This window comes from Erithacus rubecula, assembly GCF_903797595.1.
Source record: "Erithacus rubecula genome assembly, chromosome: 1".
NCBI classification, from domain to species: Eukaryota; Metazoa; Chordata; class Aves; order Passeriformes; family Muscicapidae; genus Erithacus; species Erithacus rubecula.
Genome location: NC_136658.1, coordinates 15,337,262 through 15,351,488, shown reverse-complemented (window position 1 = coordinate 15,351,488; position 14,227 = coordinate 15,337,262). Strand labels below are relative to the sequence as shown.

General features: G+C 45.6%; 1 protein-coding gene across 10 annotated transcripts in view; it reads left to right on the top strand.

Annotated features, from left to right (window-relative positions):
- The first annotated feature begins 376 nt into the window (after positions 1 to 376).
- Positions 377 to 14,227, top strand: part of PHLDB2 (pleckstrin homology like domain family B member 2) — a 65,578-nt gene continuing 51,727 nt past the window's right edge. For 2 of the 10 annotated variants that reach the window (XM_079318415.1, XM_079318410.1), the window contains exons 1-2: positions 4,296 to 4,496; positions 12,021 to 12,130. In XM_079318415.1, the coding sequence (XP_079174541.1) occupies positions 12,082 to 12,130 (49 nt within the window). In that variant the 5' untranslated portion in view covers positions 4,296 to 4,496; positions 12,021 to 12,081. Of the gene's footprint in view, positions 453 to 2,739; positions 2,978 to 4,153; positions 4,267 to 4,295; positions 4,497 to 12,020; positions 12,131 to 14,227 lie in introns of those variants that run through there. The other 8 variants (XM_079318419.1, XM_079318417.1, XM_079318418.1 and 5 more) reach the window with 7 other exon arrangements.

The following is a 14,227-nucleotide window of genomic DNA, read 5'->3' as shown; positions in this document are numbered from 1 at the left end:
GGACCTTTTCCAGAAGAGGTAGAGGTGTTGGGAAGGAAGAGGTTTCACCTGGGTCATGGATCTGGTTTTCATAAATAATTGCATAATCCCACCAAAGAATGTAACAAATCATAGACTGTGGATCCAAATGAGCAGTTAAGGCATAAAATGGAAGACACCAGACCAGTTTTGTCACCAAAGAAAAGGCTGGGTGTAACAGCACCCAGTCATCAATGGGAAGCTTTATCTCAACCAATTTTGTCAGGCTGGGAATGCCTCTCCTCATGCAGGTAACACAAAGCCCAAACAGCTGTGGGTCTGGCTCATTTCACAGAAATGCAGTCATGTCCACACCTGATGTGGATAAAATCTGTGAAGGTAAGGGACCAGGTAACACAGAAGTTGTGACTGCAGGTGCCTGCTCAGAGACTATTTCAGTTCTGAAGTGATCTCTCCTCTCTTGCAGAAACATGGCATTGAAGTACGGTAACAAAATGGCATTTTATTACCATTTTCAATGCTCCTGATTAAAGCATGCTTTTTTGTAAACATTCCAACATTTGATTTCTACTTATATGAATTACCATGGAAACCAAACTTTTATCAGGCATGCTTGCATGCTGAAGGGTGGAGGATTTTAAAAGCCTCTGTGCTATGCAGTACAGTTGATGCTGAAGTGCAATTGCCATGAAAACTGTTAATTCTAGCTAGATGAACCCATTTATGACTTAAACCTCTCATGCAAGTTTCCATATACTTTTTCCTGACATTTTTTAAATAGTACCATTGCTTCTTTTGCTCCAACAAGAGAGGTTCACTTGTTTTCTAATTTTGAAGTATTTCCTATTCATAAAATGTAAGATGGGGTTTCTGTTGTTGTTTTGTATTGTCAGACTCTTGCCTGTTAAGCATTACAGCTCGCCAAGTTATTTTAGAGCCTCAGCTATGGCTGGCTTTGAGTACTTATTATTATTTTAGAAATAAGTCCTATTTTGTATTTTTATTTCTCTTGCTGAAAAGAAACACATGACACTGCTTTAGACAAAGTTTTCCCAGTATACAGGTATCAAGGGAAACATGTGGTCTGCCTTACCCAGCTTTGCTGCCTCCTCACCTACTGGGTAGGAACATTTCAGCTGACATATCACAAGTCCTTCCGAGCAACAGTTTGACCACAAGAGCAAAGTTGCAGCTTTCTGTACTCCTAGGCTTCAAGTTCCCTAGGGAGATTTTTGCAGACTATTACTTACAGTTTTTCCCACTTAAAAGGAAAAGGAAGATCATGTGAGATGAAGAGAAGACTGGCTGCTTTTGGTTCTGGTTCTGGCTCTGGCAGGATTAAAAGTAATTTTCAGTTCTACCAACTGTGAGCATGTCCTTAACTCTGCATTTATTACAGGCATATGCCTTTATTTTTAAAGTGTGTGTACTCCTTGCTTGGTCAGTGAACAAAACAGAAGGGCCAGGTTGAATGCTAGTGGAAAATGAAACATTGGGCTGTTTGTGGAGACCATCTAGGTTCTGGCCTTTTAGAGTAATTAGTCTCAAAGCTTGTCTTTTTATAGTAAACTAGAATAGACCCCAGGATAGTCAAGGGTGCTTTAAAGAAATATTCTCTAGTGTTGTGGGTGTCACTGTACAGATTCCAGGTATTAATGAGTTATTGCCAAGTTTATATGGCAGTAAAGTTACGGTTGTAGCCAAGTAAAATATCCCCTGGAATAAGTAAGGCAGGAAGTGGATCTCGGCAAGCTCCGTCTCCCGTGGCACCGGGAGCAGCAGAGTCGCGATTTACCTGGCAGGGCTCTGCTGAGCTCAGACCATCCCGCAGCACCCCCGCAGGTAAGCGCTGCTATTCCCCAATTTCCTCGCGGAGAAACAAATGGGGGAAAGTAGAGTGGCGAGGCCACACAGCACGAAACAAGATCGCTGTGCAGGATACCCTGGCTCGCTGCCCTGAGTCCTGCAGGCTGGCTCGCATCTCCCACCGCCGGGATTTCCTTATCCAGGCGCTCGGGAAGCGAGGCTTGCTTATGCTGGGCTGCCAGCATCCAGTAATCCCGGGCGAGGGACGACCCCTCCCCGGAGGTTTTGTCCCCTTTTTTCCCCCTTATAGCCGCCCCAACTCCGCTTCGCTGCCCCTGTTATCGAGCGGGATCTCTGCAGGGTCCGGGCTGGCATTTCCAGCCGCTCGCCAAAGACGGGGCGGGCGGGACGCGCTGCTCTGGCAAACGCGCTTTGGCGGGCTGGTGCAGGTTTGTAGGATTGCTTTGGTGTGAAAAACCTCGCCAGCCCGTTCCGTGCTTTGGGAACTGCAACATGCTGGTGGCGGCAGCTGCATCCTTCGGTGATGCATGGGGTCTTCTGGGAGCCCTGTGTGTACACACTCACGAGGTTATCTATGTATTACACGCATACTTTCATGGGTGTATTTTTCTCAGATGAGAGAAAATCTTCAATTTTAGGACACCTCAGGCAGAGGCAATAGCAGGGTGTGGCCCCGGGCTGGGTGAGTGGCAGGGACACCCGGCTCCATTCCTCTGAAACGCGGGGTTCCCCGGGGATGAGGAGGAGGAAGATGAGGTGCAGGGCGGGCGCAGGTAAAGCGCGCCCCAGCCCCAGGCACGGAAAACGGGGCCCGCGCCCTGCCAGCGCCGCCCTGTTTGCTCAGCTAATCTCGCGGGCAGGAAATTGCCTGGCGACTCATATTTATGGATCGTGAAGATCCCCATGGCGGCCCCTCCGGGGATATCCCCGTGCCCCTTCCCCGTTCTCGCCCGCCCACCCCTTACCCCGTCCCTCCCCCCCCATCGCGGCTGCCCTTTGCCCGCCCCGCTGCCGCGACCCCGGCCGGAGGGGAGCGAACCATTCCGCCCGCGGGGGTGCCCCGGCCCGCCGGGGGGCGGGCGCTGCGGCGGGGGGCGGCTCCCGGGGGCGGCGGCGCTGCCGCGGCCGGGCGGGCGGCGGGCACCGCGATGCGCGGGGAGCGGCGGCGGCGGTGAGTGCGGGGCCGGCGCCGTCCCGCGGGGTGCAGGGAGCCCTCCCGGGCCGCGGGGATGGGAAGAGGGTCGCTCTGGGGCACGCAAAGTCTCAGCTGCTCGCAGCCGTCTCTGGTTTTTGGGTTACTTTAAGGGAGTTTGTGCCGCCGCCACCCCCGTGCGCTGCCCCGCCGCCGGTCCCTTCGCACGTCTGACGGGTGGGGGCGGTGGGGTCCCCCCGTGCCGCCCGGCTCGGCAGGGACCCCGCGGCTGAAGGAAACGGGGCTCCCTCCCTGTCTTAGCCCCTTCATCGCCAGACGCTTCTCCCTCTTTGTCCGGGTGTTTCCCCGCTTCTTCCGCGTCCCCGCGGGCGAACAAAGCCTCTGCCCCGGGGGCGCCGGGGACATCCGTCCGGGGAAGCAGGGGAGGGACGGCGGGGCTCGGCTTTGCTTGGTTCGATTTTCCGTCGTAAATAATCTACCTGGTGGAGGGGAAGACTAGGGCAAGGCTCTTTGTCCGCGATCCTTTGTTCGGCTGGTGGCTTCGGAAGGCTCCTGCGGCTGTGCGAGGGCTGCCGTGTCCGCGGGGATGGATGATGGGCTCCCGGCGGGGATGGATGATGGGATCCCGGCGGGGATGGATGATGGGCTCCCGGCGGGGATGGATGATGGGCTCCCGGCGGGGATGGATGATGGGCTCCCGGCGGGGATGGATGATGGGCTCCCGGCGGGGATGGATGATGGGCTCCCGGCGGGGATGGATGGGCTCCCGGCAGGGATGGATGATGGGATCCCGGCGGGGATGGATGGGCTCCCGGCAGGGATGGATGATGGGCTCCCGGCGGGGATGGATGATGGGCTCCCGGCGGGGATGGATGATGGGCTCCCGGCAGGGATGGATGATGGGCTCCCAGCGGGGATGGATGATGGAGTCCCGGCGGGGATGGATGATGGGTTCCCGGCGCTGAGCCGCCGATGGATGGATGGGTGGATGGATGGATGGATGCCGTCTCGGCATCGCTGGAGTTTAGCAACAGGAGCCCGGCGGATCGGCTTGCGGACGGAAATCGGGCTCTGGGCTCCATCTCTCCTGACACAGTCAGAGCTCCTGTCCGCCCTCGTGTAGCCCTGTCAGCAGCCGGCTGGGATCCGGCAGTGCCCGCAGCCCCGGTGGTGAGTCCAGCCTGGAGATCAAGCTTTTCTCGGGAACATACCTGCTCCCCAGAGGCAGGAAGGGGCTGGAAGCTGCGGTCCCTCTCCCTCTCCTCCTGCCCCAAAGCTGCCTGAGGAATTTACCCATGTGCAGGAGTGTAAATAGACTGTCTGCTCTTACATAAAGACTCGAGAGATGGGCTTTCTGCTCCTGCCGCTGTAGTGCTTGCTTGATCTCACACGCATGGCTTTTGTCACCAGTTCCTTTTCCCCCAAATGTCTTGTCAACCTGTCACCTTGTCACTGTGCCTTGACTCTGCCCGTGCCCGAATCCTCCGTGTCTGCATCTTCAAGGCATCTGTGTGAACATGTTGCCAGTCAGAGCATGGTGAATATTTCATTCTTATGCCACACCTTCCCTCTGTTTCAGGGGAAGAGGGACACAAGAACAGCCTTTTTGGCAAATTTTCATGTTTAGAGAACTTTTTAGTTTTTGGATTCTCTATATTCTTGTGGATAATGTCCTGAAAAATAATTTATTAACATGGGAAAGGATCAGAGATGGGAGGAAGGAAGGCATGATAGAATGGAATTACGATGGGTGAGGATGGGCTTGCTTTCCCACAGCAGAAGGAAGCAGTGTAGGAAAGAAAGGAGATTAAGTGATCAGAAGATGGGAGAGGGCCTACCTTTGCTGTCATGGGCAAGGGCCAGTCTGAGCTAAGAGGGTTGCAGGAAAAGACATACTTGTAGGGCTGTCAAGTAGGAACATCCTACCATTTCTATATAGTTCATTTTACACAGTTCCTTCTCTACACCAGCAGTTTGTTCTGCTTCCATTTTGACAAATGCTAAATCGACTCATTGGTGTGTCTCTTTTTACTGAGGAAATTGAAATCTTTGCCATCAGCCAGGGCAGGAAGAGTGGACACTTTTTTCCATGTCACTTACTGTCTATGCTTATCAGATATGATTATCAACCATATCCTTGGAAATAGTCAAAGGCATCAGTTGACTGTTGCTGAGAAGGAACAAAGTCCATCATGAAAAATTTAAAGTATTTTGGGTTTGGATGGTTTTGGAGGTGGAGTTTGGGTGAGCTGAAGGTTGCAGATCCATCTTGAGGCTGGAGTTGGATCAGAAGTACTGAAGATGTTTTAATGGGAAGATCTTTTTTTGTCTTTTCCACTTGAAGATACAGAAAAAAGCTGAACTAATCAAAGTAGGTGTGGGCAAGTGTTGGTGGTTGTTAATGAAGAGATTAATGCTCTGTTCAGTGCACATGGAGTGTATTATTTCCATTTTAATTTGTTAAAATGAATGGTTAATTCTGGTGTGTAGTAATGACAGCAAGACAAACAGTGTTTCCCAGTGAATTAAGCAAGCAGCTATAAAATGATGTTCTGGGTGTTTTGTGCAGGTGCTGTTCATTTAGGATTTGTTTTAGACTGGTGGAGCACATCCTAGATGCCACAGAAATCCAAGGGGAGTTTCCCTCTGTAGGAAGAAGTTCCTCCAGAGACTACAGAGTAGTGTGAACTGCATAAATACAACCAAGTTTGGGGTTTTTTTTTTTCTTACTCAGGTCTTGTGCAGGTGGAGTCACTGTCACTGCCAGGGTGGGCTTTGCCAAGCACTGTGATGAGAAGCATTCAGTCTGGGGGCATGCTTGCTGCCCTGAGTGCTGGGAAATGAGTGTTAAAGAGCTAGAGGGGACATTTGGAAATATGGGACAAGCTGCCGGGAAGGAGAGAAATTGAGGAGAAATGGACGAGTGAAACAGGAGAGACAGAAGCTGTCAGAGTAAGTGGGCACTGGAGAGGACTGATTAACAGAAGGAAGTGACAGGCACAAAGTGGCAGTGAAAGAAATCAGCACAGAGGAAAGCAGATCCTGGGCAAAGGTTGTCTGAGAGTGGGAAAATGCAATAGACAGAAGAAAATTACTAAGGACATCCAAGGGGAAAAAAAAAAGGGAGTGGATGAAGCTGTTTTGATTAATTTTTCTATCTGCTTAGATTTTCTGGGCTTTACCTGCCTGTTCTTATTGAATTTGTCAGGGGTGCCCTAGAGGCAAGTTTGTCACGTCAAGTAGGATGGGAACAGAGAAACTTCTCTTTAAGGTCTTTATGCTCTTGTACAGACAGAATTTCTGTTCCTGTATGATATGAATTTGAATACCTAATTGATGGCACTCAATCCCCTTCCTGAAATTTTAGATGAAAAAAAAATCTGTATTTATTTGGCTTCAGGAATGAGAACTATGTTGTTCCAGAGTATTTAAGTGTATTTATTTGTACCAGCTATGTTGTTTGGTTTGGGTTTTCTTAGTCTGCACAGTAAGCAGTCACAGTTTCTATTTGCCATCTCTGTGTGAAACTTTAAAGTTGCAGTTTGCAAATCTTTGGAGCGTACTCAACTTCTCAATAGGAAAAGAGTTAATGAAATAGCTTCAGAATGATACCAGGGAGCTGTCATGAGATGATAGAGTCATTGGGTCAGATAACTGACTCTGCAGCTTAACTACCAGAAAGGCACCAAAATAGAAAAGATGAGTATGGCTGGAGTTTGGCTTGTCCTCTGTCAACCCTGTTTTTCTGCATGATGAAAGGAGTTCATTGTTTTAACAGAAATCTCTTCTAGTATGTTTCTACCTGTCTGTGGCTTTTGTTTGAGCAGAAGAGAATTAACTCTCCTTCTTCCTTCAACTCCTCTCAGTGAACTCCTCCAGATGAAACAGTGGTTAGTGTGACTGTAAGGTGAGGAGGAGGCAGTGCTAAGGAAATGCTGATTGAGTGGGTGGTCTAGTATCTTGTCATACCAAATGCATAGGAATTAGTTTAGATTCATTGAAATCAGCACTTTAGCAGTTTTCATTTCAGATAAGAGTAGCTGTTATGGCACAAATGTTATAAAGCTTCAACATTTTCAATGGTTTGACCCTCAGTTTGTAGCCACCCAGCTGCAGTATTTACATGGTAATGAATGTTTTCATTTTCAATGCGCATTTAAAATTGTCAGCTGTCGTGACCTGATTAAAATGATTGTGTCCATCTATTGGAAAAAGCAATTGATGTGACAATACCTGCAACATCAATCCTTATCAAATAGGAGAGAATCACGTTTTAACAGTAAGACAGGGTAATTAAAAATGCCATATTTAAGTGCAGTTTTTGGGGTAGTCAGGTGGGTTTTTACATACAGTAAAATATATGTGGTTTACGAGGGGGATAATATTAGAGTTTTTTCTGTTGCACTGTCTATTTCTTCTCATTCTCCACTATCCAACGTGATAATTTCTCAGAGGAAGGGGTAAGCCATAAAAGCCACTTCCTCTGCCACTCCCTTTTCCACATCGGAAGTCTGCAGGATTGCAAGGGAGTGACTTAGCCAAATATGAATCACAGATACTTGAATTTTAATTTATTTACTGTTGCCGAAGGTTCCAAGCTGTGAGTTTTAAGAACTAAAGCACTCTTTGCCTGTAACCAGACCTTATGCTCACTTGTGTGCAAGGACCTATGTGTTGCAGGATTTATGTATTGAAAAAACAGGGAGCAGATTTCAGGGCTATCCTGGCAAGAAATTAGGTGTAGTTTGGGGTTTAATGTATTATGATGTGGGGAAGGAGGAAATGAAGAAGGATGTTTAAGGCAACCTTTAGATCACAGCCTTGCTGGGTTGTCCAGTTTTTGACAGATTATTTTCTTAAGGATGTGTAAGGATCCCTTAAGGATGTGTCCATTCATGGGTACAGAATCTCCACCAAATTTCTGTGCCTTTCTGTGAATATATCAATTTAGTATGACAGTGGGCTTGGGGAAAGGTGGATTTCCACCTAAGCGTTTTGGGGGCAAACAGTGGATTCCAGCTAGTTTTACATTGCCATCAGATTGAGCCTATCAAGGCTTTTGTTTGTAAATAAGCAGAGTAAGTCAGGAATAAAACCATTTATTTAATCAGGAGTAAGTACATTGTCCTCAGATTATGCAGGAAAAAGGTAGATCATTTTGGTGATGGAACAGTCTGTTTATGCATGTAGGGTAGGCATGCTATACTGTGGGAAAATGAAATCTCCAGACACTAAAGCCATCAGCACTCGTTCACCAAATTTTGTTCAGAGTGTGAAAATTCAAGAGGCTTTCTTGTTTCCAAGCCAGTGTGTGTTTTATTGGAATAGTTGAAACAGACCCTAATCATTTGAAGATCTTGCTGCAGAACAAATGAAACTCTAATGATGTGCAGACAGTGCCAGTGATGGGCTTTTGTCCTCACCCTCCATCAGATGGGGTTTCATCTGTTTTCCAAGACTGATGATACACTGCTGTAGGAGTTTCTGAAAAGAAATGTCAGAGATAGTAGAGGTGCCAGGAGCTGTAGGGAGCCACTGTTAATGTTCAGTGAGAAACTGAAAATGAAAAAACAATGAAGAGCAGAAAGCCTTAAAAGATAGATGGCCAAGTTTGAGAGTTTTGTTTAAGCTGTTTGTTTTCAGTCAGAGAAGCCCTTGGCGATGCCTGAGGCACTGCAAACCTCTTGATTGGTAACATAAGGGCAAAGTGGGTGCCAGAGCAGGCTCTGCTAAAGGGAGGTGGGTGTCAGCCCAGGCAGAAGTGAAGAAGAGGTGAGAAGTTGATGTGCTGGGAAAACTTTGCCCTAAATCTCTGGATGAAATGCTGGGAAGTGCTGTGTGCACAGGTAGTGTACTTGGCTTGGTTGAGCTGCAGCTTTTGGCTCCTACACTAAAGTGTCCTGGTTTTGGCTGGGGTACAGTTCATTTCTTCCTGGTAGCTGTTAGAGCATTGTGTTTTGGGTTTAGAATGAGAATGATGTTGATAACACACTGATGTTTTCAGTTGTTGCTATGTGATGTTCCTGTTGAGTCAAGGACTGTTCCTGTGCCACACCAGTGGGGAGGCTGGGGGGGCATGGGAAGTTTGGAGGGGTCACAGCTGGGACAGCTGACCCCAGGGATATCCCACATCCTATGGCATCATAGTCAGCATATAAAGCTGGGGGAAGAAGGAAAAAGGGCATTCAGAACATTCAGAGTGATGGAACCCTGCTTTCCTCGGGGTCTAATTCCTTATTTTGCTTTGTTTTGTGCATGAATTTTACTTTATTTATCAAACTGTCATTAATTTAATAAGTTTTCCCTCTTTTATGATTCCCTCCCCCATCCTGGATAGGAGTTAGCAAGCAACTGTGGGGCCTGAGTTGCCAGCTGGGGCTAAACCACTGCACAAGGGAAAGGAGTTCTTGCTGTAAAGCCACCCAATGTTATAATATCTTAAAACTGGAATCCTTTGTTTGACTCTCTGCTTGAGTTGTGAATCACTGTTTCTCCTGGTCGTTAGTGAAACAAAACTTAATTTGGCCTGGGCACTGTAGAGATGAAACATGATTGGTAATGCTGTATACATTCACTTCAGATGACTTTATAAATCCCAGATGAAATCATTTTGCTTGGTTCCAGGCAAGGCAGAGCGTGGCGTGTGCTCTGTAACACGAGTCAGCCTTGCTGGAGGCCCTGCACAACCTCATCTGAAAGAATATGATTTCAAGAGAGCAGATAGACTGTGGATTTTGAGCTGTTTGTTACTTTAGCTCAGTAATTCATTGATTGTTTCTTGGCTTTGCTCACAGTGGAAAGATTTTTTACAAGTTATTTTTCCCTTCAAATCCAATTATTACTAAGTGATGACTTCTCTGATCTCTCATCCTCTAGGAAGGGAAATGTGTAACGAGTTCTCAAACCTGAAATGAAACCATATAAATATTTAACCTTAAAAAAGGTTATTAGCTAACCCAGGTATTCACCAAATTGAGTAAAAGATTGAATTTCTAATTGCATAGAAACCCTTCCCTTTCAGCTGTGCTCACCTTAATGTTTGCCACATTGATTAAGTGGTAGCTGTCACCTCACGAGATAGGAAGGATGGGGTTTTGGTGATCTTAACCATAAATCAGTAATATTAGAGACATGGGAAATGCAGTGAATCTTCCTGTCTTTTTAACCAACCATTTGTTCTGTCTTCTCATTCCAAGTTGTCCATGTTTTGTTTTTCTGTTCAATGATACAGTGACATCTTTGTTGCAGACAAGTGTGAAATGTCGAGTGTCACTAGTTCTCTGTGTCAACTTGAACATGGCCTGAAAAGTTAAAATTTTGGTTCTTTTCTGGGGACCTCTGGGCACAAAGTGCAGTATTTTTAGTAGAGATGACACAAGCAATATGCCAGGATGTCAACATAGTGGCAGTGTTAACTGGATTTGTGTCCTGATCCTTCAGTGTTTGGTCTGCAGACCAGTGGGAGAGCTGCTGTCACCCCTTGCTGGGGTCAGCTGCAGCTGTGCCAGGCTCCAGGGGCAGTCCCCAGCCCCAAATTCAGCAAAGCTGGGTGCCTGGGATGCTATGGACAACCTGAGGCAAGCTGGAAGGAGCTAGGTGTGTCCATGGGTTGGAAGACTAATGAGGTTAAAAGGATGGTAAATGATTTGTGACTATAAAAGAACCTTTTGAGGATGAAAGCTGGATTGAAAACCTCTCTGCTGCCCAGGTTCTTTCCTGTGAGCTGCTCTGGAGAATTTCAGTCCTATTCTCTGGCTCCTTGGAGAGCAGTGCCATGTTTGGGGAGCAGTGGATTATGTGATCTTGGAGGAAGCTGCATCTTGCTGCAAGGAGCAGAATGTGCACATGGGGTAAAAACTTCCCTTAGGACTGAGAGATGGCCATTGCAAAGTGGGGCCAGCACAGGGGCATTCTTGGGGAAGCAGTGGCCCCCAGGACCTGCTTTTTGGGAGAGCAGCTTGTGGGGAGCAGGAGAGGCAGAAGGCAGAGGTCAGAGAGAAGGAGCCTCTCTCTGCAAGGATCAGCAGCCAGCTCCCTTCTCCCAGGGCTCTCCTCCCAGGAGAATAACATGAAAAAGCATGGCATGGAAAATCTGTGCTCCACAGACCTGCAACCTTGGGGCTGTGATGCCTGCAGCTAATTAAATAGGTGGCTTGTCTCTAGACAGCCCCAGACATCTGTCTCCATTCTTCACTTGTTTTTCTGACACGTTTCTATTTGCTTGTCCAGACCTAAGCCCAGAGGACCTACAGATGGTCACCATTAATTTTGTCACTTAATGCAATTTTAAAGTTTTTTTTCTCAACCTTTTAAAAGCAGATGTGTATAAAAAAATAAATAAATCTTTTAATAGAGCAACTCACTAGAGGTCTTCTATTTGGATTTAGATTTAATTTTAGTTTTTAGTGGCTGGGATTCAATTTTGGCGTTTCTTTTAAACCAAGTCTCTCTTGTAGCCATATCAATTTTTATTTTGATCTTAAATAAACTTTCAGGATTCCCTTTGCATTCCTAGTCTGGCTTCTTTGGAAACTCAGAAATCACTGCATGCCAAAACATTTTCTTTGTTTTGGATCACATACCTGGCTTTGCATAGGTTTATTCATGATTGGAGGATGCTGGTGTTGCATGGGCTGAACTTGGGCTATGGGCTTTCCAAGTAAAGGCTTCAGCAGCCTTGTTAGTGATTTCTTAAGGAAGCCACAAGATTACAGACAAAACTCAGGAGCTGTGACTAGTAACTGCCTGTACAGAGTCAGGATCATAGATAATGGCTTGTTATCAAAACTGATGATGTGTACTTTGAAACAGATAAACCAGCTGCAGACAGGTTTGGTGCTTTTTTTTTTTTTTTTTTTTTTTCCTTCACAGTCTCCATATTAAACATGGAATTTTCTTTCCAGATATCTTTTAATACATTTCTCTTTGAATTGTCTCTGGAAATTTTACCATAAGAAAACCCAGTTGTGTTCTATATTATGCACTTGAAAAATGTTCCCAGGATACTCTTCTTAACACAGTCCTGTTTCTTTTTTTCTTTTTTTTTTTACTTTATTTGCAGGTCAAAATTTATCTGGTTCACTCAAATTAGTGTCATTTTAACCATCCTGTAGAAGAGAAATATGATGCCAAACAGAAGTAACCTCTCGTCCTTCCAGAATGTTGGATCAGGTAATCAGTTAAAATGAAGTTTGTTTGTAGTGCACTGACATCTTAGAATTTTAGTTGACTTTGGCCCTTTAATTCTGCTGAACATGGATAAGATCAGTGCTCTGTTCTTATTCCATGTCTAACTCCATTTACCAGGCAGAACAAGGCCACAGCTGGATATGCTGCAGACAGCCAGCCCTCCCCCATCACTTTAATGCCTGTCTGGAATAGATATCAGTGACCCCCAGCTAAACAACTCAGGAAAGGAAGAAAAGGAATGAGGGAAGGAAAATAAAATAAAAATAAAAAAAGGAAGAATTTCCTTCTGTTGCTCCAGGCAGCAAATACTTTGCTCAACAGAAGACCCTTGTGCTGAGCATGAGCTGGATCTGACCTGGATGCAGGATGGGTTCAGGGCACATCACAAGCTGAAGCTCCCATCCTCAATAGCTTCATGCAGCTTCTACTCAAACATGACCCTAAAAATAAACAAAACAAAGGAGATCTGGTTGGTGGGAAGCAGCTATGGTTTATTTAAACATGTGCTGCCCTCCAGTTGGGATTTAACTGTATGATTGTGGTGCTGGAAGCAGAAACACAGAAGAGCTGGCACATGGGCTAGTAGAGGAAAGCTGAACTAGAGTGTCTATGTGAAGGTATTGTGACCTTTTCTTACTGTACTTGCTTGGATTTCAAGTACAATGAACCCTTCACTGCTGTGGTGAGCAGGCATGAAAGTTTCCATGAGCTAACTTGTTTTTTGGCAAAAGCACCCAGTCTTTGAAGGATTAAATGTGCCCTACTGCTGTTGCAAGGGAGTAATGAACAATTATTAATGTCCCATTAATATGTCTGCCAAGCTATTTATAGAGGAGCCAGTGAAATTTATGCAAAAATGTTTGAACTTAGCTGTGTTAGTTAAGGTTTGGACAGTACAATTTTCATAGGAAATTTCAGCTTTAAGAGAGATTTGGGAGAGGGGAGGAGAAAGGGAGACTGAGATGGAAATTAGGGTCAGTTCCACAATGAAAGGTTAAGTATGAAAGGCATATGCATTGTGCTGTACATCTGGGCTCTGAAATAACTTCTACATCTTATTCTTCTTCCTTAAAACACCACTAATATGATGAATGCTTGATTTACCCAGATGATGTTTTCTTGTCCTGACGAGTTCTTTTGAATCTGGGTCACATTTATCCTTTTGTTCATTTGAACTTCATCATTGCTGTTATCAAAATTTATGAAAATGGCTAAAAAATGTCAAGTAAAATATCACAATATAAGAAGCTGCAGTTTCACTGCTCAAAGTAGTGATGGTGTGATGGAGAATTCTGTGAACTCACTGGTTCAAAGGCAACTTAGATAGTTGTATCATTATAATAAGTGTGTTAAAATTATAGCTATAATATAAATCCCATAATTACTTATATTTTAATTTCTAAAAAATACTAAATTCTGTGTAGTGATAGACTCAAGGTTAGTTTTGAAGGTGCAAGTAAATGCTTTTGGCCACTACCAGAGCTTGTAATTAACAACTGCTTAACCCAGTCCACTATGGTCAAGAAGGTGTTGTATTTTACTTTGATTTTTGTGTTTGTGTCCCCTAATGCTGACTCCTTTTATCTTCTATCAATTCCATTAGTAGTGATGGTTACCTTTGTTCTCAAACTGATGTTTTTTCCCTTAATAACTGAGGAGAGCCTGTTGTTGCACTCCTGGGTTGCAGCAGGGGTTGCTGATGCCCTGGGGCAGTGGAGATTTCCATTGTGCCTTATTAGCAAGGGAGGTCCCAAAAACCAGGACCCCTGTGAAGAATGCATTGCCACCTTCCACAAGATCTGAACCTAGTGATTCTCAATGAAACCAGGTCATATGAGCTCTGGTGGTGGACAGAATCCCAAATTCTGTCTCTTGGCTCATATAATTACCTGGAGCAGTATTTGGTCTAAAGTATTGCCTCTGAGGATGTTAAGGGCACTTTACACATTCAATTTTCCCAGCAAGTAACAAGCTGAAACTCAATTTCTCATGAGGATGCTGAAGTCACAGGTGAAATGTGACTGAGCCAAGGGTAAATCTCAGATTTGACCCCTGTTTTCAGAGACAGCACTGCTGGCA